This window comes from Oncorhynchus gorbuscha, linkage group LG20 (assembly GCF_021184085.1).
Source record: "Oncorhynchus gorbuscha isolate QuinsamMale2020 ecotype Even-year linkage group LG20, OgorEven_v1.0, whole genome shotgun sequence".
Lineage (NCBI taxonomy): Eukaryota > Metazoa > Chordata > Actinopteri > Salmoniformes > Salmonidae > Oncorhynchus > Oncorhynchus gorbuscha.
Window position 1 is genome coordinate 3,888,437 of NC_060192.1, and position 27,474 is coordinate 3,915,910.

General features: G+C 42.9%; 1 protein-coding gene across 3 annotated transcripts in view; it reads right to left on the reverse strand.

Annotated features, from left to right (window-relative positions):
- LOC124006712 (tenascin-like) overlaps nt 1–27,474 on the reverse strand; it is a 63,589-nt gene that overhangs the window by 4,775 nt on the left and 31,340 nt on the right. For 2 of the 3 annotated variants that reach the window (XM_046316820.1, XM_046316821.1), the window contains exons 8-16: nt 26,266–26,535; nt 25,878–26,063; nt 25,578–25,667; nt 23,726–23,989; nt 20,367–20,642; nt 2,948–3,070; nt 2,446–2,589; nt 512–631; nt 190–333 (exon numbers count right to left, since the gene is read on the reverse strand). In XM_046316820.1, coding sequence (XP_046172776.1) covers nt 190–333; nt 512–631; nt 2,446–2,589; nt 2,948–3,070; nt 20,367–20,642; nt 23,726–23,989; nt 25,578–25,667; nt 25,878–26,063; nt 26,266–26,535 — 1,617 coding nt within the window. The remainder of the gene's footprint in view (nt 1–189; nt 334–511; nt 632–2,445; nt 2,590–2,947; nt 3,071–20,366; nt 20,643–23,725; nt 23,990–25,577; nt 25,668–25,877; nt 26,064–26,265; nt 26,536–27,474) is intronic. The other variant, XM_046316822.1, reaches the window with a different exon arrangement.

Consider the following 27,474-nt stretch of genomic DNA (forward strand, 5'->3'; position numbering starts at 1 on the left):
TGGGCTTTCAAGGGGTCAAAATGTCACCAGTCACATCATCGTGTTGCAAAATGCAAAATAATAATTTGAGTGGATTTTATTATTACTTTATTATTGAATTTATGGACAATACAATACTGCACAGAGTTAGATTTTTGATTGAAAATCAAACCCAATGCTCCCGTATAAAGCATCCAATTGGAGCATTACCTGTGGTGAATTCGGTGGTGGTGGTGCCACTCTTCAGTGCCTCCCTCATGGCGTATACCCCAACTGTGTAATGGGTGGCAGGGACCAGAGAGCCCATCTCAAACTCCACTGTGTTCCCAGAAACATGCTCCATCACTGGGGACCCTGCAGACAGCAGAGGACAGAGAACAGTGTTACCACCTGGTTACCACTACCAACACTCCTGTTGTGCTGTGTCTATTTTGGCTAATGATGAGGGATACCTTTGATAGATACATCATGTACACAAATACAGGTCAGCTCCCTGGCAACCTGTGCCTTGGGACTCTTGCGAAACACACACCTGAATCTGCACTGTAGGTGATGACGTAGCCATCGACAGTGGCCCGACTGGGTTGCCATAGCAGCAGGGCGGTCGTGTCAGTGACGTTGACAGCAGAAAGACCCTGAGGTCTGTCCAGAGCTACGGAGGAGGAAAACGACACACAGGCTTGTTACAGACAAGGGCCAGCAGCCACAACAGCTTCAGCAAACAAACGTGTACTGACAATACTGTGACTTGCGACTGCCTGGGCCTGTGGCGGTCATTAAATTTAGTCGGCAGCTTCTTGCCATGCAAACGACTGCCGGTCTCACGCTGATTTACCGTCAATTAACATAAATATGTTTAGCATCTACAGGCCTCCACCCATACAAGTGCCTTTGGAACATCTACATTTAAAGAATATATCATAAATCAATTGAATGTAGACTACATCATCACAATAAATCCATTATTTATTTTTAGTCAACTCTAAAGAAACATTGTGATTGTGAAAATGTATTTCAGAAGAAAATAATATGACTTGGCTTACTATAGGCCTATGTTACAGTATCGGTCTATACTCCATGACATAGGCTGTAGGTGAGTTCATTTAGCTGACAAGATACAGTATGCTTATAAATCCTGCTGCCACCCAGTGCTTAATTTGGGAAACCAAATTAAATCTGTTCGGGATCATCGATAGTAAGATGTTTTCGCAACGAAACATATTTCACGAAACTGTCGACAGCCCGCCTGCGCGCTCGAGAAAGTAATACAGGAGAGAGAGGAAGAGATGAAAACGTATGAAGGTGAGCTATTCCGTAGGCCTATAGCTAACGGTAATGTGTCACTTAATGAATAATGAAAAAAATATATTTTTAAATGCCCTATAAATAGACTATTCATGATCAAATACAAATGCACTAATTGTAGGCTACCTGTAAATCACCCTGCGCAATCAATGAACCAACCGCATGGCCTGGGGCTATACGTTCTCTCACAGACTCATGGATCTACATGTTGGAGCTTAGCACAAGGTAACCAGTCCATCCAGTATGCATAATAACACAGTTCACACTCACAGGCAATTACTCAAATTGGTTTGATTCTGGAGTATAGGCTAGACCAATTATGTGCCAAAGACATCTTAAATCAGTTTTGTTTTCTGTTTTTCTGCCATGCATAATATGCAGTAGGCTATGTATTGTATAACGGCACAATCATCATTTTAATACAGTATTTTTTTTAGGGCTCATAAGCCTATGTATGTGCATAAACTATAATATGCATATGTGTGTGTTTTTGAATGAATCGTTACCTTAGAAAGCGCTGTCCATTACATTGTGTTGGGCTTTGGAACAACATCCACAGCGACCATGTTTTACACCGTTTCAACCTGCTGGTGAACTTCTTTCTTTAAATTGATCGTCACGGCGAGGTGAGTTTTAAAAGCACTGTGGGCCTACTGTGTTGATGATATGTGTTTGATATGATTTTCAAAAGCATTTGCATCGATGTCAGATTGGTTAGAGGGACAATAGAGCCCAGAGTGCCAGGTGATAAGGACCCGATGGTCGTTGGCAAATTGGATACTCACTACAAAAGCATGTCCAGAGTGCATAAAGGAGATTATCGTGACTCAATGGTCACGTGGAATTTTACTGCAGTCATGACTCATGACTGCCTGTGTGTCGGTAATATGGTTTACAGCAATGGCACTACGACCGCCTCTATACAGTGATGTGATACTTTATCATGGAATAATTGACTGGTTGGTACAAGTAGAGAAGTACAATATCTGCTACTGAGTAAGAATGTATGAAAGCTAATGAATTATGAAAGGCTCATAATGTCTATTCTCATCATAGCACTGTGGCTTTAATGTAACTGTATATGTATTTTCATGTATTTAGTAAAAGGTCAATTCAGATTGATATAAATGTAGGCTCAACAGAAGTCACACACACACACACCTGTGGTGATGGTGTCTGTCCCTGGGTCACTCTCCTCCAGGCCCTTCATGGAGAATATGGTCACCTGGTAGGTCACCCCTGGCAACATGTCAGGCAGCAAGGCCTGGGTCTCAGTCCCATCCGCAAGCACCGTCATTGGGCTACCTGTTGATGAGAGAAAATATAGCATTTTTGTCACATTACATTCTTCTACTCAAGAGTCAATCAATTTTCATAAACAGATTTCATTTTTGTTCAATTGTACTGTTAAATCCACTTCAAGTGAATAGTCTCCTTTCTCTCCCTTGGTAGCAGTTGGAGAGACTACTGTGATTGTGTGAAGAAGCCTATGGTCCACTAGAGGGAGTGCTTTGTCCAATTAGAGAGAAAACTAGAGAGACAATTCCTCCTAACCCATCCAACATTAGGCTCTTTTGAGGCCAAAAGTACTATATCAATGCAGTTCAATATCCTTATTAGAATTGGTAGACTTCACTGTCACTATTGAAGCCTGTTCACTCACCTCCTTGGAGGGGCACATAGACGATGCGGTAGCTGTCCACTCTGGCACGAGGCATGGTCCAGTGGACTATGGCCGAGGACTCGGTCACCTCAGAGAAGCGGATGCCCCTTGGAGCGCCCAGGCCTGGCACAGCGATGGGTTCAGGGTTAAAAAAGGCAAGCACAAAAACAACAAAAGTTAGATTGATCTGTTTGAGTTTGGCTTTTGATCAGGAATCGATTCTACTGAGGTCAGTTTATTTATTTGATGCAATAGTCCTATTGCCTGTGGTAAGTCAATATGCGCAGTGAGAAATCAGAAAAGCACACAAATGTACTCAAAGACTTTGCTAAAATGAAAGACATGAAATTCCAGTGAGAAAACACAGTACCTGAAAACGTACAAAGGCCCACCATAATCACCCTCAGTCAGAGTAGGTTTGAAACATGTGCTGCAACCCACAATGTACATATCAACAGTGGTGATATGTGTGATCATACATCCCTATTATAGGCTATGAAGGGGAGTCCATTTAATGAGTACATTTCGATGCATGAATACCAATACATTCAACTTTTTTCGAACATGCAGCAAAAAGCTCATATGTTTGTGTCTTTAACTCTTTAACCAGTTTAATCAGTAAAAATGTATAGGCAATGAAAATGAATCTACAATGGGCATCAAAACACATGGAATTTGATCTGCATTTCAAGTATAAGAAGCACCACAGATCAAATGCAAGATGGTGTCTCCATATTCCTGAAAATAATATCAAATGGGGAAAAAGAAACATGAAAAACCAATGGTCATGCCCCTTAAACCCCGAAGTATGCTCAGCAGGCCTAGGATTATTAGCACATCAAAGTATGATCAGTGGCAATTAAGGCATTTCCCTGAAGGCATATACCTCTTGAGAAAATAAAACCAGTCACAACAAAATGCATGATCAGAAAACCCAGTCAAACAAAGAACAGTAGCCTATTGTTTCTTGTAGACGCCCGTTTCCAGAGAAACCAGACAGTTAAAAGTTGAGATATAGACCACATTGTGCTTTGGCACAATAGATCCTCTATTAAAATATCTGTTCGAGCAACACCGGTAATTTGGAGCTCCCATTCCAATGTAACACCGTACAGCCCAATTTTACACCCGGTGCCTCCGGTGAGTCCTGTTAAATTTAAATCTTTGGTTCCCTCATCACCGAGGACATTTCATTCTCGTGGATGCCCAAACTTTGTGGAGTCCCTAATTTTGATCACAAGTCTATCAAACATTTCTTCATCAGCAATCCAGGCCTGGTGTAAACTGTCTGTGATGTCCGAGACAAACATGTGCTCCACTTCTGGCTCAGGCTCTGGTTGGAAACGCAAAACACTTCAATTTGTCGAGAAACATACATCGAATTACTAGAAAGCATAATTGAGGAAGGCATCCTTTCGGCGATCAGACGGAAAAGGTGAGTACACATACCGGTTGTTGGTTACATTCTCATAAACTTGCCGCCACTCTGCCATGCTTTCAAATCGTTAGCGTGCGGTCACAGTCACGGTGCTTTGCATTCCTTTGATATAGACATAGACACGCTCATGGTTGTGGAGACATTTATTGAAGTCAGTTAGCAAGTTGACATCCACTTACAGGCCCACTATTCTCCATTATTGTTGCATCAAGCCAAGGATGTTGGCTAAACAATCCATCCACACCCGCATGCGTCCATAATGCCAGTTCTACATTCAGTGCATTCGAAGGTAAAGAAACAAATGACTGGATAGGTCAACTGACTTTTCATGCTGAAAATGGCACGTTGATTTGTCTGTGTTTTCCTGGTCCAAAGGCCTAACTAGCTATAAAAAATATTGCCTAGTCAGACCGTTACTCTGTTTAAGCTGGTGAATAGGCATTATTAGATAGGTACTGTTCAGCATAGCACAGATCATTTTCGACCAACCTTAACTTATCGATACTTCCTCAATTCCTGACTTGGAATTACAACCAATGTCTTCCAAATGTCTGTGTCTAATTGCACGGGGTTCGATTGAATTTAGAAAATTGAGAGAAGAGCAACACCGGTTTTGAAGATAGACAAGATGACGGTGTAGACATGGTTGGATTACCTCATGAAGCAAAACATTTATTTCATTTTCTTGGGGGGGAGAAGAAGATGGCGTCGAGTGCAGACAATAATTTGTCTTGCTCGGAGTAACCTTAACTTTTATCCCTCTCAAACTTACTTAAATGTAACAAAACTCGGTTTTTAGGAAACACAACAGAGAACAACGCTCAGTAGACTGCTAATTTGATCTGAAACTTGGTGGAAGAAAATAAAGAGCAAAGGGAGGAGAATGCAGTCACTAGCTGACCACTCATAAACCAGAGAGAAACCGCCACCTGAGTCGTCAGGGGAAGAAATTGAGGTATCTGGAAAGTCAGTTGATTCAGAAACTCCACTCAATAGCCTTGCACCCAAAAATACACAGAAAAAAAATAAAAATAAATGTCTTTGTGCAAACTCCAGGTCAACATAATCGAAGCGGTCACTGCAAAGATAAATGAAAGAGCCGATGGTTTGGAGAAAATCATACACGAAAACACATCAAAAATCGGTGACCTCGAGACCTCTGGATCATGCATAAGAGAGTATCGAAGATCTTAAATGTGTCCTGCACAGGAGAAGACCATGGCTGACATGCAAGAACACTTGTTGGAAGCAGAGCGATACAGGAGAAGGTGGGTGCTATGGCTTTACGGTGTCCCCGAGGACCAGGGTTAGAATGTAAAGCGCAAAGTAAGTGACATTTGTAACCGTGTGGCCCCGGACTTCCCCGAAGGATATATGTACATGGCTGTGAATGTCGCTCATTGTTCGATTTCCGCACAGCAAGAGATGCAGTTTGGAAGAAAGCAAAGGAAAGCACCTTTCTGAAAGAGAGCACTTAAATTCGGTGAGGACCTGACTGCAGTAGACAAGGCAGCAAGGGGAAAGTTGTGGCCTCTCGTCCCGACAGGGCCGAAATCGAGAAAAGGTGGACACTACAGGGGAATCTGACACTTTTTCTGTTGACAGGAAAATGTATTTGACCTGAGTGATTTGATCCGTCATTAGGCTAACAAGGTAGCCCCTTCCCCAACAACAAACAGAGTATTCTAGTTTTGAATTGTGCTGCTATTGTTTACGAGGTAAGACTTCTGTTAATACATTTATGAAGCACCTTTTTATAGGAGAGGGTAGAGTAGAGATTGCATAGGATTTCCCTTTCTATTTTGTATATATGAACATGAAGTTTATGTCAATCAATGCCAGGGGGATACGAAACCTGCTGAAGTGGAACGTATTTATTTATTTTTTGTAAGGACTGCAGCGCAGATCTTGTATTCGTTCAAGAAACACATTCGTGCAAAGAGGACTATCTTCTTTTTTAAAATCTGTGACATTTTCTTGGCCTACGGAACTAATCACTCAGCTGGGGCTATAATTTTACAACACAATTTCACTGGGCCATTTTTGTTTATTCAAATGGACACCAATAGACATTGGGTAGTAGCGTTCATCAACCATATGGACAGATTATTTGTGTTGTGTAATGTATTTGGATTACTGTTCTTGTCTTCCAAATGACTTACATATAGAAGCAATTGAGGAAATTCTTAAAAGTCTTCTGAGAAATTATCCATCCAATCAGATTATAGTTGGTGGGGATTTGAATATGGTTAATTATAATGAGACTGATAGATTGCCCCATAGGCCTAACATTGGTGTGAACAAATTGGGGAATGTCTGCCAAAGCCTGGACATAATTTACTTACGGAGAGTTAAAACCCCTGGAGAGAAACAAACAGTACACATGGAGTAATAGAGATTTTTCAGTACAATCAAGAATTGACTTGTGGGTGATAACCTCTAGCCTTGAGCCCAACACTGTAGAGGTAAAAATAGTGCCTGCAGTCCTGACTGATCATAAAGTCATATGGCTGACTGTAAGAATATGTATTAATGATGAAAATAAATACTCTGGTGGTTATTGGAAATGTAATAACCTATTGTTAGTTCATGATGATAGAATTTTTTAAAATTCAAGAATCAATTGAGTTTTTACTGGAATTTAGCTACCTCTAATGCAGAAATGGGAAATACTGGGAACTGCTGAAATGTAAAATCCGTTCAGCCTGTATTGCTTATGGGAAACGGCTTGCTTTAAGGAGGAGATTAGGTATCTGAGCTTTCTAAGTTCATTGCTGATATCACAGAAATTGAGCATCTTGATCTTAATGAGAAAGCTAAATTGAATGATTTACAGAATCAACTAGATACATTTTATGAGGAAAACGCTAGAGGAGCCTTTATAAGGTCCAGAAAAACTATGGCTTGAAAAAGGCGAAAACAGTAGATACAGTTGAAGTCGGATGTTACATTCACTTAGGTTGGAGTCATTAAAAGTCATTTTTCAACCACTCCACAAATGTCTTGTTAACAAACTATAGTTTTGGCAAGTCGGTTAGGACATCTACTTTGTGCATGACACAAGTCGTTTTTCAACCACTCCACAAATGTCTTGTTAACAAACTATAGTTTTGGCAAGTCGGTTAGGACATCTACTTTGTGCGTGACACAAGTCATTTTTTCAACAATTGTTTACAGACATTCATCTGTACAAACAATAGTACGCAAGTATAAACACCATGAGACTAAGCAGCCGTCATACCGCTCAGGAAGGAGACGTGATGTGTCTCCTAGAGATGAATGTACTTTGGTGTGAAAAGTACAAGTCAATCCCAGAACAACAGCAAAGGACCTTGTGAAGATGCTGGAGGAAACAGGTCCCAAAGGTATATATTTCCACAGTAAAACGAGTCCTATATCGTCCTATACCTATAACCTGAAAGGCCGCTCAGCAAGGAAGAAGCCACTGCTCCAAAACCGCCATAAAAAGGCCAGACTACGATTTGAAACTGCACATGAAGACAAAGGTCATACTTTTTAGAGAAATAGATGGAATCATGAGGGAGGAAAATTCTGTGGAAACAACTCTCAAGAAATCAGTCAGGTAGTTAAAGTTTGGTTGCAAATTGGTCTTCCAAATGGACAATACTTCCATAGTTGTGGCAATATGGCTTAAGGACAACAAAGTCAAGGTATTCATCACAAAGCCCTGACCTCAATCCCGTAGAAAATGTGTGGGCAGAACTGAAAAAGCGTGTGCGAGCAAGGAGGCCTACAAACCTGACTCAGTTACACCAGCTCTGTCAGGAGGAATGGGCCAAAATTCATCCAACTTATTGTGGGAACCTTGTGGAAAGCTACACAAAATATTTGATCCAAGTTAAACAATTTAAAGGCAATGCTACCAAATTTTCATTGAGTGACCCACTGGGACTGTGATGATAGAAAAGAAAAGCTGAAATAAATCATTCTCTCTATTATTTTCACATTCTTAAAATAAAGTGGTGTTCCTAATTGAACTAAGACAGGGAATTTTTAATAGGATTCAATGTCATGAATTGTGAAAAACTGAGTCTTAATTTATTTGGCTAAGGCTATTCTGGAACATCTGCTATTGTAAGCGAAATCCAGGTGAATGGCATAGGTATACTAGATAAGAAATTCAACAATCGTTTTATTAAGGTATATTTTCTTCTGTAATTCTATTCCTTCTGCTATATTTTGTTGAGCTTCATCATTTGTGGACTGGCGCCATGCTTGGCTCACTCCACTCAGATTTATAGTGACGAATAAGGTAAAGGAGATCTCCTTTAAGATTATCCATAGATTATATCCGTGTAATAGCTTGATTGCTAAATATATACCTGATGTTACCAGTTAATTCAGTTTTTGTGAACTAGAAACTGAATCTATTGAACATTTATTTTGTAATTGTTTAAATTGTGAGGTGTTCTGGACTGATCTTGGCAACACGCAGGGTAGCCTAGTGGTTAGAGCGTTGGACTAGTAACCGGAAGGTTGCTAGTTCAAACCCCCGAGCTGACAACGTACAAATCTGTCATTCTGCCCCTGAAGAGGCAGTTAAACCCACAGTTCCTAGGCTTAACTGACTTGCCTGGTTAAATAAAAATGGATACAACCATTGAAATATCAAAGTTTGCCATTTTATTTCACTACACTGATTCCACAATCGAACACCAGTATGCTGTAAATCTCTTTATTTTATTAGAAAAATGTTTCATACATCAACATTTCTGAAGAAAAAACACTTTTTTTCTGATTTTTAAAGCGATTTAAAGTATTTAAAACGTATGTATTTTTTGTTATGTATTTCTGTAATCCCTCTGGCTGTTCTGTTTTTTTGTGTTTTGCATGTTACTGTTTAATAAATACTAATATATATATATATATATATATATATATATATATATATTTAATTTTCTTAATTCAAACGAACCCCCTTCAACTAGACGTGGACGTTTTGAAAATTGAGGTATTGAGGAAGTATCGTTAAGTTTGGTCAGAAATTCTCTGCTATGCCCATAGACATTAAATCCAGGAGATAATGACTCCAAAACAATTGCTAAGAATCATGATGAAAGTGGCCGTAACTAACAAAAGGGTCATGGTCAATGTAGTTGTTTTCATCCTGCCTGAGAGAGCCAACCCGGAGCCTCCTCTTAACCTGCCGGCCCGTGATTGGTCTGTGTCAGCACATTGTCCTCAGAATGGATCATTATTTCATTAAATATCTCAATTTGCATCAAACTTTTAAATAATTCACCATGGGGATCGAACTTGATCATAGTAAACACATTTTAGAGCCCAAAATGGCCTCCTAAAAAATGTTTGAGTCTGTTTTGGCAATCAGAATTTACATAGGCGTTCTAGGGCAGACCAGGACTTCTGGCACCACTAGGTTTCTATGCAGAAGCCAACAAGCAGAATTCCTGACTTCACGCTCCAGACTGGACACTAAGACATGCCTATGCCAAACAGTACCTAACAAAACCTAACCTACCTAAGGTCGTAACGAGCTAACTCCTTACCATCCTCTGACGTTTTCAACTGGAAACAAAGACTGGTTTTGTTAATGCCTTATCAATCTAATATTTACAGGTGAAACTTAGATATTGCTTGATTATGTCAAGCAATTCTTAGTGATGTGACAGTGATGTGTCAGTGATGTGACAGTGATGTGTCAGTGATGTGTCAGTGATGTGACATGTGACATGTGACAGTGATGTGACAGTGATGTGACAGTGATGTGACAGTGATGTGACAGTGATGTGTCAGTGATGTGTCAGTGATGTGTCAGTGATGTGACAGTGATGTGACAGTGATGTTTCAGTGATGTGACAGTGATGTGTCAATGATGTGACAGTGATGTGACATGTGACAGTGATGTGTCAGTGATGTGACATGTGTCAGTGATGTGTCAGTGATGTGACAGTGATGTGACATGTGACAGTGATGTGACAGTGATGTGACATGTGACAGTGATGTGTCAGTGATGTGACATGTGACAGTGATGTGTCAGTGATGTGACATGTGTCAGTGATGTGACAGTGATGTGTGATGTGTCAGTGATGTGACAGTGATGTGTCAGTGATGTGACAGTGATGTGTCAGTGATGTGACAGTGATGTGTCAGTGATGTGACATGTGACAGTGATGTGTCAGTGATGTGTCAGTGATGTGACAGTGATGTGTCAGTGATGTGACATGTGTCAGTGATGTGACAGTGATGTGACAGTGATGTGTCAGTGATGTGACAGTGATGTGTCAGTGATGTGACAGTGATGTGTCAGTGATGTGACATGTGACATTGATGTGTCAGTGATGTGACAGTGATGTGTCAGTGATGTGACATGTGTCAGTGATGTGACAGTGATGTGACAGTGATGTGACAGTGATGTGTCAGTGATGTGACATGTGACAGTGATGTGTCAGTGATGTGTCAGTGATGTGACAGTGATGTGACATGTGTCAGTGATGTGACAGTGATGTGACAGTGATGTGACAGTGATGTGTCAGTGATGTGACAGTGATGTGTCAGTGATGTGACAGTGATGTGTCAGTGATGTGACATGTGTCAGTGATGTGACAGTGATGTGACAGTGATGTGTCAGTGATGTGACAGTGATGTGACAGTGATGTGACAGTGATGTGTCAGTGATGTGACAGTGATGTGTCAGTGATGTGACATGTGTCAGTGATGTGACAGTGATGTGTCAGTGATGTGACAGTGATGTGACAGTGATGTGTCAGTGATGTGTCAGTGATGTGACATGTGTCAGTGATGTGTCAGTGATGTGTCAGTGATGTGACAGTGATGTGTCAGTGATGTGACATGTGACAGTGATGTGTCAGTGATGTGACAGTGATGTGACATGTGTCAGTGATGTGTCAGTGATGTGACAGTGATGTGTCAGTGATGTGACAGTGATGTGATAGTGATGTGACATGTGACAGTGATGTGTCAGTGATGTGACATGTGACAGTGGTGTGTCAGTTATGTGTCAGTGATGTGACAGTGATGTGACATGTGACAGTGATGTGACATGTGACAGTGATGTGACATGTGACAGTGATGTGACATGTGACAGTGATGTGACAGTGATGTGACAGTGATGTGACAGTGATGTGACAGTGATGTGACAGTGATGTGTCAGTGATGTGACAGTGATGTGTCAGTGATGTGACAGTGATGTGACATGTGACAGTGATGTGTCAGTGATGTGACATGTGACAGTGATGTGACAGTGATGTGTCAGTTATGTGTCAGTGATGTGACAGTGATGTGACATGTAATGACAGTGATGTGTCAGTGATGTGACAGTGATGTGTGATGTGTCAGTGATGTGACAGTGATGTGTCAGTGATGTGACAGTGATGTGTCAGTGATGTGTCAGTGATGTGACAGTGATGTGACAGTGATGTGTCAGTGATGTGACAGTAATGTGACAGTGATGTGTCAGTGATGTGTCAGTGATGTGTCAGTGATGTGTCAGTGATGTGACAGTGATGTGACAGTGATGTGTCAGTGATGTGACAGTGATGTGACAGTGATGTGACAGTGATGTGTCAGTGATGTGTCAGTGATGTGACAGTGATGTGACAGTGATGTGTCAGTGATGTGACAGTGATGTGACATGTGACAGTGATGTGTCAGTGATGTGACAGTGATGTGTGATGTGTCAGTGATGTGACAGTGATGTGTCAGTGATGTGACAGTGATGTGTCAGTGATGTGTCAGTGATGTGACAGTGATGTGACAGTGATGTGTCAGTGATGTGACAGTAATGTGACAGTGATGTGACAGTAATGTGTCCACTGAAAACAACATCCTTTAGACCGTAAAGTTTAGCGTCTCATTATGATGAATCTGAGGAAAAACATAGTTTAAAATATAAAAACACGTTTTCATATTTTGGAGAGAGGACAAAGCAGAGCACGTCGCACTTCTTCACTGTAACAATTAAAACTTCAAAATGAAAACACAAGCAAAACCTCGAGGAGAAGGAAGAGGATGAAGAAGAGATTAAGAGTAATCAGATCACTCTGGAAAAGGATGAGAAATGTTGGAGGTCGTGAGTTGGGTTGAGGGTTCTCCACCAAAGCAAGGAATTTATGGCATCAATTTCTTATCCTTTCTCAGAAGATTACAGTGTAAAGGCTACTCATTTTGTGATAGGCCTACAGTAAAAGTTCAAGTTGGGAATCAATCACCCCATTGAATAGGTCAATAAAGTCTAATGACTTAATTGTCATCAGAATCAAAACAGTAGGCTAAGTCAAGTCCACCTGTGTTTTCACTACAACTGAATGGTGACCGATCCCACAAGCTGTCCCAATGACACCTCACTGTGATGGAGAAGCACCTTTGTACAGGGCCAAATCCTCGAGGGATAGGACACCCAAATGACAAAATGACATACTGTACTGGTTTCCTTACCCTGTAAGCAGTCTATAGACAAGGTATAACAGCAATCCATGCCTTGGTTTAGTTTAACTGGCACTGCTTGCAAATGCTAATGTTTTAGCATTTGTGGCACAAATCTCATTGAAGTCATGGGACCGATATTCGTTTTTTTCTCACCAAAGTCACACATGACATCTGAAAAAATGCTAATATCGGTCCCATGACTTGGATGGGATTTGAGCCACAAATGCAAAACCATGTGTCTGTCCTTTTGTAATTTGGGTGAACTATCCTTTCAAGTTACTTGTGTTACTTGAGTGTATCTCAGAATTTGGCCTACAGTGTGTAGTGTGGTCAGAGCACCAAATTCAATGTATTTGATTGAATTGCGTGTGAAATAATCTATATCTTTTTATCCTACAAATTGATCAAATTGGAAGGGGGCTAATAACCCCTAATTTTGAACGGCAATGCCGCCTCTGTGGGTGGTACCAGTCACTGCCACTGTGGTCGGGAGACCAGCCCAGAACTGGACACCCCAGTAAGCCTGACCTCATAGGCTATGCCAGTGATCAGGCCCCAGATGTTCAGGAAGCTCTGCTTGCCAGGGACAGTGAACTCCTTGGGCCTCCAGTAGCCAGCCTGTCTGACAGGCTGTCTGAAGCCAACAGTAGAGGGAGCCCCTTCCTTTTGTCGAGGATGAGGTGGCTCCCAGGACACAAGGAAGCCGAATGAGGTGATCTCTAAAATAGTAAAGTTTTCGACTTTGGGTAATGATGCTAAAGGGAGTGAGAGTTGTTTTGGGGGGGAGGGGTGGTTATGGTCGGGTAGGGGGAAGGATAAGACGTGGTTAGAATACATATGGTAGTTGAAGTGTGCAATGATTGCAAAGGTAACCCAAATTCAATAAGCAGAATTTAGTCATGCACATAGCGTAATTGATTGATATCATGTTTAGAAATGAGTGATACATTCACAATAAAAACTGTCAAATGTCATGCAGACAAGGGGGTGTTGAAACACTAAAGTGAAGATTCTCATCCAAGAATATTGTGTCCAGACAGACCTTTTTGTAATGTTCACTGGAACACTATATCCACATCTTGCATATTAGTCCCTCTTAAACTTGGCTGTGTCCCTGGAGAGGTCATCATCTATTGTTTTGCTACTGGGGCACACATTTCTGCCTTGTCAGTGTTTCAAAAGGTCCAAAGTTTAAAAAAAAAAAATCTCATATCAAATTATTTTTAACAAAAAGGTCCAATTAAAAAAATGCAGCCGTTTAAAAAAAAATCTCATATCAAATTATTTCTGGGTAACAAAAAAGTACCGTACTATGATTGTTTTGCATGTTGAGCAAGGAAAAACAGTTACACCAGCTCTGTCAGGAGGAATGGGCAAAGGGCACCAGCTCTGTCAGGAGGAATGGGTGATTTATCTGTCCTGACTGTTACACCAGCTCTGTTGGGCCAAAAATTCATGAAGCCAATTCAGTTACACCAGCTCCAGGAGGAACCTCCAAACCTGACTCAGCACCATCAGGAGGAATGGGCCAAATTCAGGCTCCAGAATGGGCCAAACCTGACTCAGTTACACCCTCTTCTGGGGGGCTCAGGAGGAATGGGCCCCGACTCAGTTACAATCAAAATGAATGACTGCCCAGCTCTGTCAGGAGGAATGGGCCAAACCGACTCCAGTCTACCAGAATCCCAGCTCTGTCAGGAGAAGCGGCCCGATGCAAATTTAAATAAATATATAAATGTCTAAACTAAAAATGCATGTGTGAGCAAGGAACCTCCAAACCTGACTCAGTTACACCAGCTCTGTCAGGAGGAATGGGCCAAACCTGACTCAGTTACACCAGCTCTGTCAGGAGGAACCTCCAAACCTGACTCAGTTACACCAGCTCTGTCAGGAGGAATGGGCCAAACCTGACTCAGTTACACCAGCTCTGTCAGGAGGAATGGGCCAAACCTGACTCAGTTACACCAGCTCTGTCAGGAGGAATGGGCCAAACCTGACTCAGTTACACCAGCTCTGTCAGGAGGAATCTGTCAGCTCTGGAGGAATGGGCCAAACCTGACTCAGTTACACCAGCTCTGTCAGGAGGAATGGGCCAAACCTGACTCAGTTACACCAGCTCTGTCAGGAGGAATGGGCCAAACCTGACTCAGTTACACCAGCTCTGTCAGGAGGAATGGGAGGAACCTCCAAACCTGACTCAGTTACACCAGCTCCAGCTCTGTACACCAGCTCTGTCAGGAGGAATGGGCCAAACCTGACTCAGTTACACCAGCTCTGTCAGGAGGAATGGGCCAAACCTGACTCAGTTACACCAGCTCTGTCAGGAGGAACCTCCAAACCTGACTCAGTTACACCAGCTCTGTCAGGAGGAACCTCCAAACCTGACTCAGTTACACCAGCTCTGTCAGGAGGAATGGGCCAAACCTGACTCAGTTACACCAGCTCTGTCAGGAGGAATGGGCCAAACCTGACTCAGTTACACCAGCTCTGTCAGGAGGAATGGGCCAAACCTGACTCAGTTACACCAGCTCTGTCAGGAGGAACCTCCAAACCTGACCCAGTTACACCAGCTCTGTCAGGAGGAATGGGCCAAACCTGACTCAGTTACCAGCTCCAGCTCTGTCAGCTCTGTCAGGAGGAATGGGCCAAACCTGACTCAGTTACACCAGCTCTGTCAGGAGGAATGGGCCAAACCAGGAGGAATGGGCCAAACCTCAGTTACACCAGCTCTGTCAGGAGGAATGGGCCAAACCTGACTCAGTTACACCAGCTCTGTCAGGAGGAATGGGCCAAACCTGACTCAGTTACACCAGCTCTGTCAGGAGGAATGGGCCAAACCTGACTCAGTTACACCAGCTCTGTCAGGAGGAATGGGCCAAACCTGACTCAGTTACACCAGCTCTGTCAGGAGGAATGGGCCAACATTCACCCAACTTATTGTGGGAAGCTTGTGGAAGGCTACCTGAAACATTTGACCCAAGTTAAACAATGTAAAGGCAATGCTACCAAATACTAATTGAGTGTATGTAAACTTCTGACCCACTGGGACTGTGATGAAAGAAATAAAAGCTGAAATAAATCATTCTCATTCTCTCTACTATTATTCTGACATTTCACATTCTTAAAATAAAGTGGTGATCCTAACTGACCTAAGACAGGGAATTTCTATTAGGATTAAATGTCAGGAATTGTGAAAAACTGAGTTTAAATGTATTTGGCTAAGGTGTATGTAAACTTCCGACTTCAACTGTATATAGTCAGTACTGGGCCTTAGCCCGGTGATTACATGGGACATTGCATTCTGGGAAATGCTATATTCATCTGGCTTCCTCAACCAGTTAGAATCAATCATATCCAGGACATAACCGGCAAACTCTCCCTCAGTGCCAGTCCAGGAGATGGAGAAAGTCTCAGATGTTAAGTAAGATACATACAGATTGCCAACCGCTTGTTCGCTCACTAAAGGGAGAAACACTTATTGGATTTCCAAATAAGCTCAAATGTGCAATACAATATGCCTATGTCACACTGTTGGCTATAACATACTCAATTATCTATTTAAGGTGAGGAAAACAGATTGTAGATGATTTTGCATATCAAAGATATGAGAATAATAAGTGCAATTTCACATGGCACTCGCCTCCCACCTGCCATTCTCTATAGCCTTTGAATATATATACAAAAATGTATTACATGAACATTTTCATTTTGACAATACAACAGGCAAGCTTTTGGGGGATGTGGTGAAGAATGACGATCATGCAGTGGTCCTTCTGTAGCTCAGTTGGTAGAGCATGGCGCTTGTAACGCCAGGGTAGTGGGTTCGATCCCCGGGACCACCCATACGTAGAATGTATGCACACATGACTGTAAGTCGCTTTGGATAAAAGCGTCTGCTAAATGGCATATATTATTATTATTATTATTATTATTGTCGTGAAACAAATCAGAACTGATCATAATGTGTCACATGAATAACAATGACATGTGGCATATAAGTGCATCATCATTATCCCAATTTGAGCCAGGTCAGGACCAGCTTCTATTCTAGCATTTCGCTACACTCGCGTTAACATCTGCTAACCATGTGTATGTGACAAATACAATTGGATTTGATTTGATTTGAGAATCGATTTGTAGCCTAGGTTTTGTTCAGTGCACAGACAAGACACAGAGGAAGACACTTGACACAAACCGGGAGAGTGACAGATAGACAAAGAGTCGGAGAGAGAAAGAGGACAGGACAGGGAATCAATGACAGTAAAAGTGTGCTTTGGATTTGCTAGACTTGAGGATTATGGTTGACAAAACTGTACCGTTGAATTCAGGAAAGGGTTTCCAACTTCAGCGCTGGACGGCTGCTGAGTGTGTAATGTCGGGTTTTGTTCCAGTACAACACATCAGTTTCAAATAATTAACTATTCACCTGTCCTTAGTGCTGGACTGGAACAAAAGCCGGCAAGCCCACTAGCTCACCATGACAGGATTTGGATATTTGTTGTTGACATTTTTGGTTTTACGCCTCCTGACCAATTACGCTATTTACATATTTTTTTGCAATGATCTTAACTTTATTTGTACACAATGTTTCCGCCTTTGTTTAATCGGCAGAACAGAACGGCAGCTCTTTGTTCACAACACCTGATGCACAATCTATAATATTAAGGAAGTCTTGAGGTTCTGCTCGTCCGAGTTATAATACCTCTTGATAAGCCGTAGACCATTATATTTACCAAAATAGTTTTCATCTATATTTTTAATAGTTGTCTATTTACCACCACAAACCTATGCTGGCACTAAGACCGCACTCAACCATCTCTATAAGGCCATAAGCAAACAAGAAAATGCTCATCCAGAAGTGGCACTCCTAGACGCCGGTGATTTTAATGCAGGAAAACTCAAATCTGTCTTACCTCATTTATAACAGCATGTCACCTGTGGAACTAGAGGTGAAAAAAACTCTAGATCACCTTTACTCCACACATAGAAACACATACAAAACTCTCCCTCACCCTCCCATTTCTGACCATAACTCTAGACTCCTGATTCCTGCTTACAAGCAAAAACTTAAGCAGGAGGTACAAGCGCTCAATACAGAAGTGGCCCAATGAAGTGGATGCTAAAACCACAGGACTGTTTCACTGGCATAGACTTGAATATGATCCGGGATTCATTCGACGGCATTGAGGAGTTTACCACATCAATCACCGGCTTCATTAATAAGTGCGTCAACGATGACGTCCCCATAGTGACCGTACATACATATCACAACCAGATGCCATGGATTGCAATCAACATCCGCACTGAGCTAAAGGCTAGAGTTGCCACTTTCAAGTATTGTGACACTAATCAAGATGCTTATATGAAATCCTGCTACGCCCTCCGACAAACCATCAAAAACAAAGCATCATGACAGGACAAAGATTGAATCCTACTTTACTGGCTCTCATGCTTGTCAGATGTGGCAGGGCTTGCAAACTATCACGGAGTATTAAGGGAAACCTAGCCATGATGTGCCCAGTGACATAAGTCTACCAGATGAGCTTAATGCCTTTTATGCTCTCTTTGAGGCAAGCAACACTGAACCATGCATGAGAGCACCAGCCGTTCTGGACGATTGTATGATCACGCTCTCCATAGCCGATGTGAGTAAGACCTATAGACAGGTTAACATTCACAAGGCTACAGGGCCAGACTGATTACCAGGACATGTACTCAGAGCATGTGCTGACCAACTGGCAAGTGACAATGATATTTTCAACCCCTCCCTGACCCCGTCTATAATACCTTCATGTTTCAACCAGACCACCAAAGTCCCTGTGTTACCAAGAATGCGAAGGTAACCTGTCTAAATGACTATCGCCCCCCGTAGCATTAACCTTGATAGCTAATTTGCCTGTTGGAGTCATGCCTTAACTGAGTGACCAACATGTCCCAGGTTACTCAGTCGCTCTGTCCACTCAGTTAAGGCATGGACTCCAGCAGGCAAATGAGCTATCAAGGTTAATGACTCAGTCTATGAAGATTGGGGATGTTGATGGTATAAGGATGAATGGACGCTGTTTAAGGTGGAGGGGTGGGATGTTGATGGTATAAGGATGAATAGACTCTGTTTAAGGTGGAGGGGTGGGATGTTGATGGTATAAGGATGAATAGACTCTGTTTAAGGTGGAGGGGTGGGATGTTGATGGTATAAGGATGAATGGACGCTGTTTAAGGTGGAGGGGTGGGATGTTGATGGTATAAGGATGAATAGACTCTGTTTAAGGTGGAGGGGTGGGATGTTGATGGTATAAGGATGAATAGACTCTGTTTAAGGTGGAGGGGTGGGATGTTGATGGTATAAGGATGAATGGACGCTGTTTAAGGTGGAGGGGTGGGATGTTGATGGTATAAGGATGAATAGACTCTGTTTAAGGTGGAGGGGTGGGATGTTGATGGTATAAGGATGAATAGACTCTGTGGTATAAGGATGAATAGACTCTTAAGGTGGAGGGGTGGGATGTTGATGGTATAAGGATGAATAGATGCTGTTTAAGGTGGAGGGGTGGGATGTTGATGGTATAAGGATGAATGGATGCTGTTTAAGGTGGAGGGGTGGGATGTTGATGGTATAAGGATGAATGGATGCTGTTTAAGGTGGAGGGGTGGGATGTTGATGGTATAAGGATGAATGGACGCTGTTTAAGGTGGAGGGGTGGGATGTTGATGGTATAAGGATGAATAGACTCTGTTTAAGGTGGAGGGGTGGGATGTTGATGGTATAAGGATGAATGGACTCTGTTTAAGGTGGAGGGGTGGGATGTTGATGGTATAAGGATGAATAGACTCTGTTTAAGGTGGAGGGGTGGGATGTTGATGGTATAAGGATGAATAGACTCTGTTTAAGGTAGAGGGGTGGGATGTTGATGGTATAAGGATGAATAGACTCTGTTTAAGGTGGAGGGGTGGGATGTTGGTTGTTTTTCTTTTGCATTTATTGCAGCACATCAAAACTCACCACAATACATCTAATGGGAGGAGGGGAGGGCTTCATGCATGAAATGTGAGGATGGGGCAAGGAGAGACAGGGTCAGGTTGGTAACTTGCGGGCAGCTTGTCTGTTTTGGTTAAAGGGTTTGTGTGGGTGATGCCCAGAACCCTGCCCTGTGGTGACAAGACTGACACAGTGGCTGGAGCGTAAGAAGGGCACATGGCATGGTGTTGGTAGAATGGAGCATTGTCATTGGTGATAAAAAGCTCAATTGAAGGGGGTTATGTCAGTGATCTCGCTTGCTTGCTAGGTACAGTGCTGTGTGTGTGTGTGTGTGTGTGTGTGTGTGTGTGTGTGTGTGTGTGTGTGTGTGTGTGTGTGTGTGTGTGTGTGTGTGTGTGTGTGTGTGTGTGTGTGTGTGTGTGTGTGTGTGTGTGTGTGTGTGTGTGTGTGTGGCTCACCACAGATCCCAACTGGAATAGATAAAAACCGGTCAAAAGGCACAGGGAAGAAAGATAAAGAAGTAAGAAAGAAAGAGCGATAAGGACAGAACCCTGGGGAACACCTCCATTCGCAGGTACCTGTAGTGACTTCGGTATACACTGGCTCCTGGAAGGAGCCCTTGTGGAGCCCGTACAGGCCAATCCTATACGAGGTGTTAGGACTCAGGCCAGAAATGCCCAGGCTGAAGGCATCACCAGACAAGGTGAGGTTCTCGCTCTCTAAACCTTCCTGTAAGTTTGTCACCTCAATGACAAAGCTCTCAAACTCCCCGTCCTCGGGAGTCCAGGACACATTGAAGCTGTCCCATGTCACGCCAGAGACTGTGAGGTTGGCCACCACAGGCCTCAGGTCCTCTAGCAGAGAAACAGATCATGGTAGAGTCAATTAAATATATGTGAAATATATCCTAAATAGATTTTTCACATCATATTATATTGTATATCCCATATACAGTATGTTATATTAACATTTCACATCAACTATACAATGTATTGCAGGGATTAAACTGTCATGTGTTTCAGCAGAACATTCTTAGTCAGTTTGGATGACATGGAACACATGAATACAAAGGCATGTGGATGAATCAGAGGATGTATGAAATGAATACGGATGGGATGGGATGGAGAGAGCGAGAGATGACCAATGGCTATGGATGACTATAGCAAAGAATCACTGCTATGTGTACCTGTATTGACATAAGCATGACGAGGTAGAGACTGCTCCCCCTCCAACTTCCCATACAATGAAACCTAATATCGTGTCCAAGGGGACAAGCCTTCTATATCGGCCATCTTGGCACTTCCTGGTACCTTGGTCACATGAAATTGTGCCATCCCTGACAGAGCATTCACCTCCACCAAAAAGCTATCAATGGCTTCATCTGGGGTTGACCAGGCGGTCCCCTAGAATCTCCAGGCTGGAGCTGCAGCCCTCTGGTTCAGGTTCAGCCCCAGAGAGGAGGTCCCCTGTGGAGAACAGAGATGGAGATGGAGGCCCCTCTGTGATCAGAGGAGCCAGGGGGAGGACTGTTGGAGGAACAGCTCCTGTGTCAGGAGGCTGTGTCGCCTGAGCACTTTTGACATTCAGAGCGACTACATCAGGTTGAGGTAGACTTGGGTGGTAAATCAAAGTACATCCAAAATGATTAAAAGTGTAACCTGTAACCTCTAGAGGGGCAGAAGAAAAACAAAAAGAGTGGTTAACCTGTGTGAAGAAGATCTGGATAGAGGAAATAACTGGTGGCGTAAAAGCTGAAACATAAATAGCCACACAAACACAATGATTGATTACAGTAACAAAAGGTTCATTACCTTTTGTCTAACTTTCTCCTATTGAGGTTTGGAAGTGATAATTCTGCCTTCATCACCATGTTCTCTCTATGGCACTGTGCAGGTTCCTTTGTTGTCAGGGACCATAAACATCCACATGCATCAGAGATGTACGTTTACACCGAGCAGCTAATGCATTAATGGGCCCATGAACGAGGGCCATTAATTGTTGAAGGTTCCGAGTAGTCCACCGTAGTGACAGTACCCAGTACACTTCAAACAGATGAAGAAGCCATGCACTGCCAAGGTTATCCTACGGCTATGTCTGCGTTCCAATATCTATACATACAGTGAGCACTATGTGGTATGCTAATGTCGATAATGCAACAGGACCCTGGTCAAACACCGCAGGGTTCAATTTGAGTCTTGTTGCCGCAGGTCCTGTACAGTTGGTTCAAGATGCAAAGGACACTATAACATTATTCTTCGCAAGTAATACCATGAACATTTCTGGATGAAAATGTCATGTGAATGGGGGCGCAAGCAATGACAATGAAGTGGATGGATTTTTCCAGAACTTGGCATATACCTACAGAGAGCAAGTGGTTGCTTTTGAAATTGCAAATGAAGGAGTAAATTGGTGTGCAAATGTAGTCTACTCAACTTTTGTGAATGACATGCTGATCTGCAGGGAAACAGTGGACCACTGAAATAGCCATCCCGGGGAAGACGGGTTTTCTTAATGTCTCTTCAGCTAAGGTGTCAACTTTTCTACTTTCACAAGGTGTTTTTAAACAACCCATACGTATTATTGTTGCTGACATTAAGTTGTAAAAAATGATGCCCTGCGAATTACAGCATGTACAGTCACGGTATGCATTGCTATATTTGCTATTACCAATTTTAGTGATACCCTTCATCTGAATTTCTATGGAATAGAAATGGCATGGATTCCTCTTCATAGTTTGAAAGCAACACTCTCTGTTTAAGGAATGCCACCCTCAGCATGCAAGAAGTGACTAGATGGAATGAAGCCAAATGGCCATTTTGTAAAGAATTGCCATGCGCACTGTCTGCTCCATTGCAGTTCAAAATTGCAATACCATCATGCAAAACACAAAAGGATTGATTTTGAACTTCGCAAATTTTTCGTTCAAATCCTAACTTTGTTATCCAAGGTAGACTTAAAATGAGAGATCTTTCAACAACAAAAGGATATCTATCAGTACTGAAGGCATGCAGACCAAAAGAAAAGCACACAGTATACCTGTAACTGTGACTGCTTCAAGTGTCAAGGATCTTTGCTTCCTCCATATGGATTCCCTCAGGCCTCGATTTTTCTAGAACCGGTGGCATCTCCACAGAGATGGACCTCTTTTAATACCCATAATCCCAGAGTGTCTCTATATTCTACAGTATAACTATCATATACAACATGTGCCTTTGGTTCCCACCAGAAATCAAATCCTTTGGACGTTACAACTGAGACGGCCAGATCCTCCAGCTCAACCCCACATCCCTGAGGTCTGTCGGTCTGGGTTTCTGGTGTCTAACAGACACAAAGCTAATGATATTGTCCTCCGAACATATGAGAGTGGTAAACTCAGGGACCGGGTAACTAAAATGTTAAAGATGCCTCAACAAAAACAAAAAGGCACAAATTCAGATAAGGGAGCTTTTAGCGGTTGTGTCTTACTGTACTGTTGACCTCAGTGTCTCACTGCACTGTTAACCTCAGTGTCTTACTGCACTGCTACTGTTGACGGCAGTGCTGTCCATTTCTACCCTCCAATTAAAGTAAGTTACAGCCTACATCTTCCGGACCGTTGCCCTCAGTAATTCCACATTTTTCTGTCAAATATTGGTATGTATCTGAGAAAGAGCTTGCGTTCTGACATATGTTTGGATTGGTGAAGCTAGTGCATCCCAAGCCAGAAGAGCAGACATCTTTCTTTTAGGATTATAAAATGCCATTCAAAACTGTTAGCGGGTGTAAAAGGATCCTTACATTTAGCACTCAGTATGTTGAATGTTTGCCACCTGATACTATGGTTTTATCCATGCCTGGAACAGAACTAAAACTATTTTCTTGGCGGATCACCCACACATATTTAAGCCTTGCAATATGAGGGTGGAGTCAGTTGTAGAGATCTTGTTTGAACCCTCACCTGTAGATGCGGACAGGGTTACGGGTGTGCTCTTCTTTGAGCCCCTCTCAGCGACCAGGGAAATGGTGTACAGCATACCGGGGGTCAGGTTGGACAGGACATAGGTGGTGGCAGTTCCAGGGACATCCACCTCCTCCCTTCGACCGTCCCTGGAGATGTACACCAGCCTGTAGATGGTGATCTTGGCTCTGGGTCTCCTCCACACCAGGGTCATGCTTGTCTCTGTGGACTCGCTCACTTCCATGTCCTTGGGCCCATCGAGATCTGTGGGGGAAAGTGGTGAAGTTATCAATCAGCAATGATCAAGCCTTTAGTAAAACGTATAGGATAGTGAAAGGCAAAGTGTTAGTGTTGGATAGCACAGTTCTTTCATATTTCATATCTGCTCCATGTATTCCTGAGGTTTTAACTTTCTTTTTACAAGTTTCTTTGCCAAACCACGTGGAAATATCAGAACCTTCAAAATCACCAATGTTTGCCTCATATTGCCTCAAATTGTTGCCTAACTTTCACCACCTACATCCTGACCAACCTGACTAAACACCTCCCTCTGCAACTGGATCCTGGACTTCCTGACGGGCCGCCCCCAGGTGGTAAGGGTAGGTTACAACACATCAACACAGGGGCCCCTCAGGGGTGCATGCTCAGTCCCCTCCTGTACTCACTCATGACTGCACGGCCAGCCATGACTCCAACACCATCATTAAGTTTGCCAGTGACACAACAGTGGTTGTCCTGATCACCGACAATGACGAGACAGCCTATAGGGAGGTCAGAGACCTAGCCATATGGTGCCAGGACAACAACCGCTCCCTCAACATGATCATGACAAAGGAGATGATTGTGGTCTACAGGAAAAGGAGGACTGAACACACCCCCATTCTCATCAAAGGGGCTGTAGTGGAGCAGGTTGGGAGCTTCAAGTTCCTTGGTGTCCACATCACCAACAAACTAACATGTTCCAAGCACACCAAGACAGTTGTGAAGAGGGCACGACAAATCTTACCCTCAGGAGACAGAAAATATTTGGCATGGGTTTTCAGATTCTCAAAATGGTTCTACAGCTGCACCATCGAGAGCATCCTGACTGGTTGCATCACTGCCTGGTATGGCAACTGCTCGGCCTTCGACCGCAAGGCACTACAGAGGGTCGTGCATGCAGCCCAGTACATCACTGGGGCCAAGCCTCCTGCCATCCAGGACCTCTATACCAGGTGGTTGCAGAGGAAGGCCCAATAATTGTCAAAGACTCCAGCCACCCTATTTATAGACGGTTCTCTCTTCTACAGCACGGCAAGCGGTTCTGGAGCACCGAGTCTAGGTCCAAGAGGCTTCTAAACAGTGTCTACCCCCATGCCATGAGACTCCTGAACAATTAATCAAATGTCTACCCAGACGGTTTGCATTGCCCCCTCCCCCCTCTTTTGCGCCGCTGCTACTCTCTGTTATTATCTATGTATAGTCGCTTTAATAACTCTACCTACATGTACATATTACCTCAATTACCTCAACTAACCGGTGCCCGCGCACATTGACTCTGTACCGGTACACCCTGTGTATAGTCTCTCTATTGTTATTTTAGTGCGGCTCTTTAACTACTTGTTACTTTTATTTCTAATTCTTATTCATATTTTGTAAACTACATTGTTGGTTAGGGGCTCGTAAGTCATCATACACCTGTTGCATTCAGCGCATGTGACTAATATAATCTGATTTGATTTGATCATGATGTGTTTGTATTGAAAGTTGAACCTACAGCTGCAGAGTGTGTGTGGCCACTGTGGTGGTGGGTCCCTTGGACAGCTGTTGAACAGTGGCTATCCAATGAGAATGTGTTGGCGTACGCTCTCACCAGTGGCTGCGTTTGTAGTGGCAGGCAGGCTCTCCCTCTCGTTCTTCACGGCAGTCACGCCTATCCCGTATTCTGTACCCGGTTTCATTCCTATAATTGGGGAGAACAAATATGGATTTGACTACATGATTAGTTTCAGCCCAGTAATCGAGAAGAACATAGATGGATTTCAGTACCTGATTTGATTGACATTAAGAACAACAGTGTTGTGATTGTCATAGCAAATCCTAACGTGCGAAAACCCTTAAACCTTCTACTGACATAATTGCATGTTAGGATTTGGACATGGTTAACCCTCACCAGTGATGGTGGCCTGAGTGCTGTCTCCTGACCCACGGGAGAACACCTCCTCGCCATGGGAACCCCCAGAGATGGGGCTGTACTTCACCCTGTAGCTGTCAACATCTGCCCGGCTGTTCATCCACTCCAGTGTGACACTGTCGTCTGTCTGGCCCAAGGGCTTCAGGTCTTTGGGGGCGTCCAGGTCTGTAATAATTCAAGAAGAAGAAAGGAGTATAAAAGGGACTGTTTACAGTCAACCCTTGACAAATCCAAGCACTAAACCAGAGCATGCTGTCATCAGGAACACTTTAAAAAAGGGACTTGGAAGTGGAATTGGGACTGTTAAAATGTTGTTTAATCAAACACAGTTTACACTTATCAGGATTGGATATAATCATGCCCCTACCTGTGGTGAATATCTCAGAGACTGGCTCACTGGTGTAGTCTCCCCTCCTGGAGATCAGGGACACCTGGTACTCAGTGTCTGGGCTGAGGCTGTCGATGCTGTACTGTTTGTCTGAGGTGGACAGGTCCACGCTGGTCCTCTCTGTGGGGTGGGAGCTGGGGCCGTAGGACACGGTGACACCGTCCACCTGGGCCACGGGCTGGAACCAGGTGACCAAGCCTGAGCAGTCCGTCACATCACGCACCTCTACCTGTCTGGGGCCATCAATCCCTGGGGAAGAGACACAAGGAGGATGACCGATCTGTGCGTAGGCTGTTATGTTCTCTTTGTTATGGACAATAATCCCATGAATTTTTAAGTGATCACTTAGGGCAAAAGACACATATTTTAAATACATTTAAAGACCGGCACAACATGTTATAATTATGGCATAACAAATATCATTAAGTTTGGTTCCTCTGACTGTTTGGTTGTGATGTCACTGTTCTGTGTTCTGATTGGACCTTTGGTAAGTTCATGTACTTATTTTCACAGTAGAAATTGCGAAATTCTGTGCTGTGGTGACATCAGTGTGTGGTACAGGCCATATAGGTTTATATAGCCTAAATCACCAACTCTATTATTCATTATTCCTGAAAACTGTGCTGATCTTAAGCCTGCAAATACATTATGGAGGAGTCAAAAGGAGAAGATATTTACAGGGTCCATCCATCATTGAAGAATTGTAAATTAAATTAATTTTCCATGCACAAGTTGGTAGTTCATGATAGAAAGAAATTCCTTTTCCATGAGTTAAGAGGAGAATTTGACCGTAATGTATGGAGTAACAGTGTGCAGGAACTGCTACGGTAACCCCCCATCAAGAGTTTATGGCAGGGCTCCTTGAAAAATACAAAGACTCTATTGCAAAATGTTGGTTGGCCTGAAATTCAGCGTATTTCACTTCTGAAAAAATGCTTACATTTAACTGTGTAAAATGACAATGGGAGTTTAGCCACTTTTTCCATATAGACCTAATACTATGACGGAAAGTTAAATTCATCGATTCAGTTGTTCCTTTGTCTGCTTGTGTGTTTGGTGAGGTGTAAGGATTTTCCTTATCTAACCCATGGGATATGTGTAGTCGCCAGGATGAATGGGAGTAGCCTGGTCCAGATTCATTCATGTAAGGCATGACAATATCAGAAGAGTTAAGTCTTCAGCTGGGAA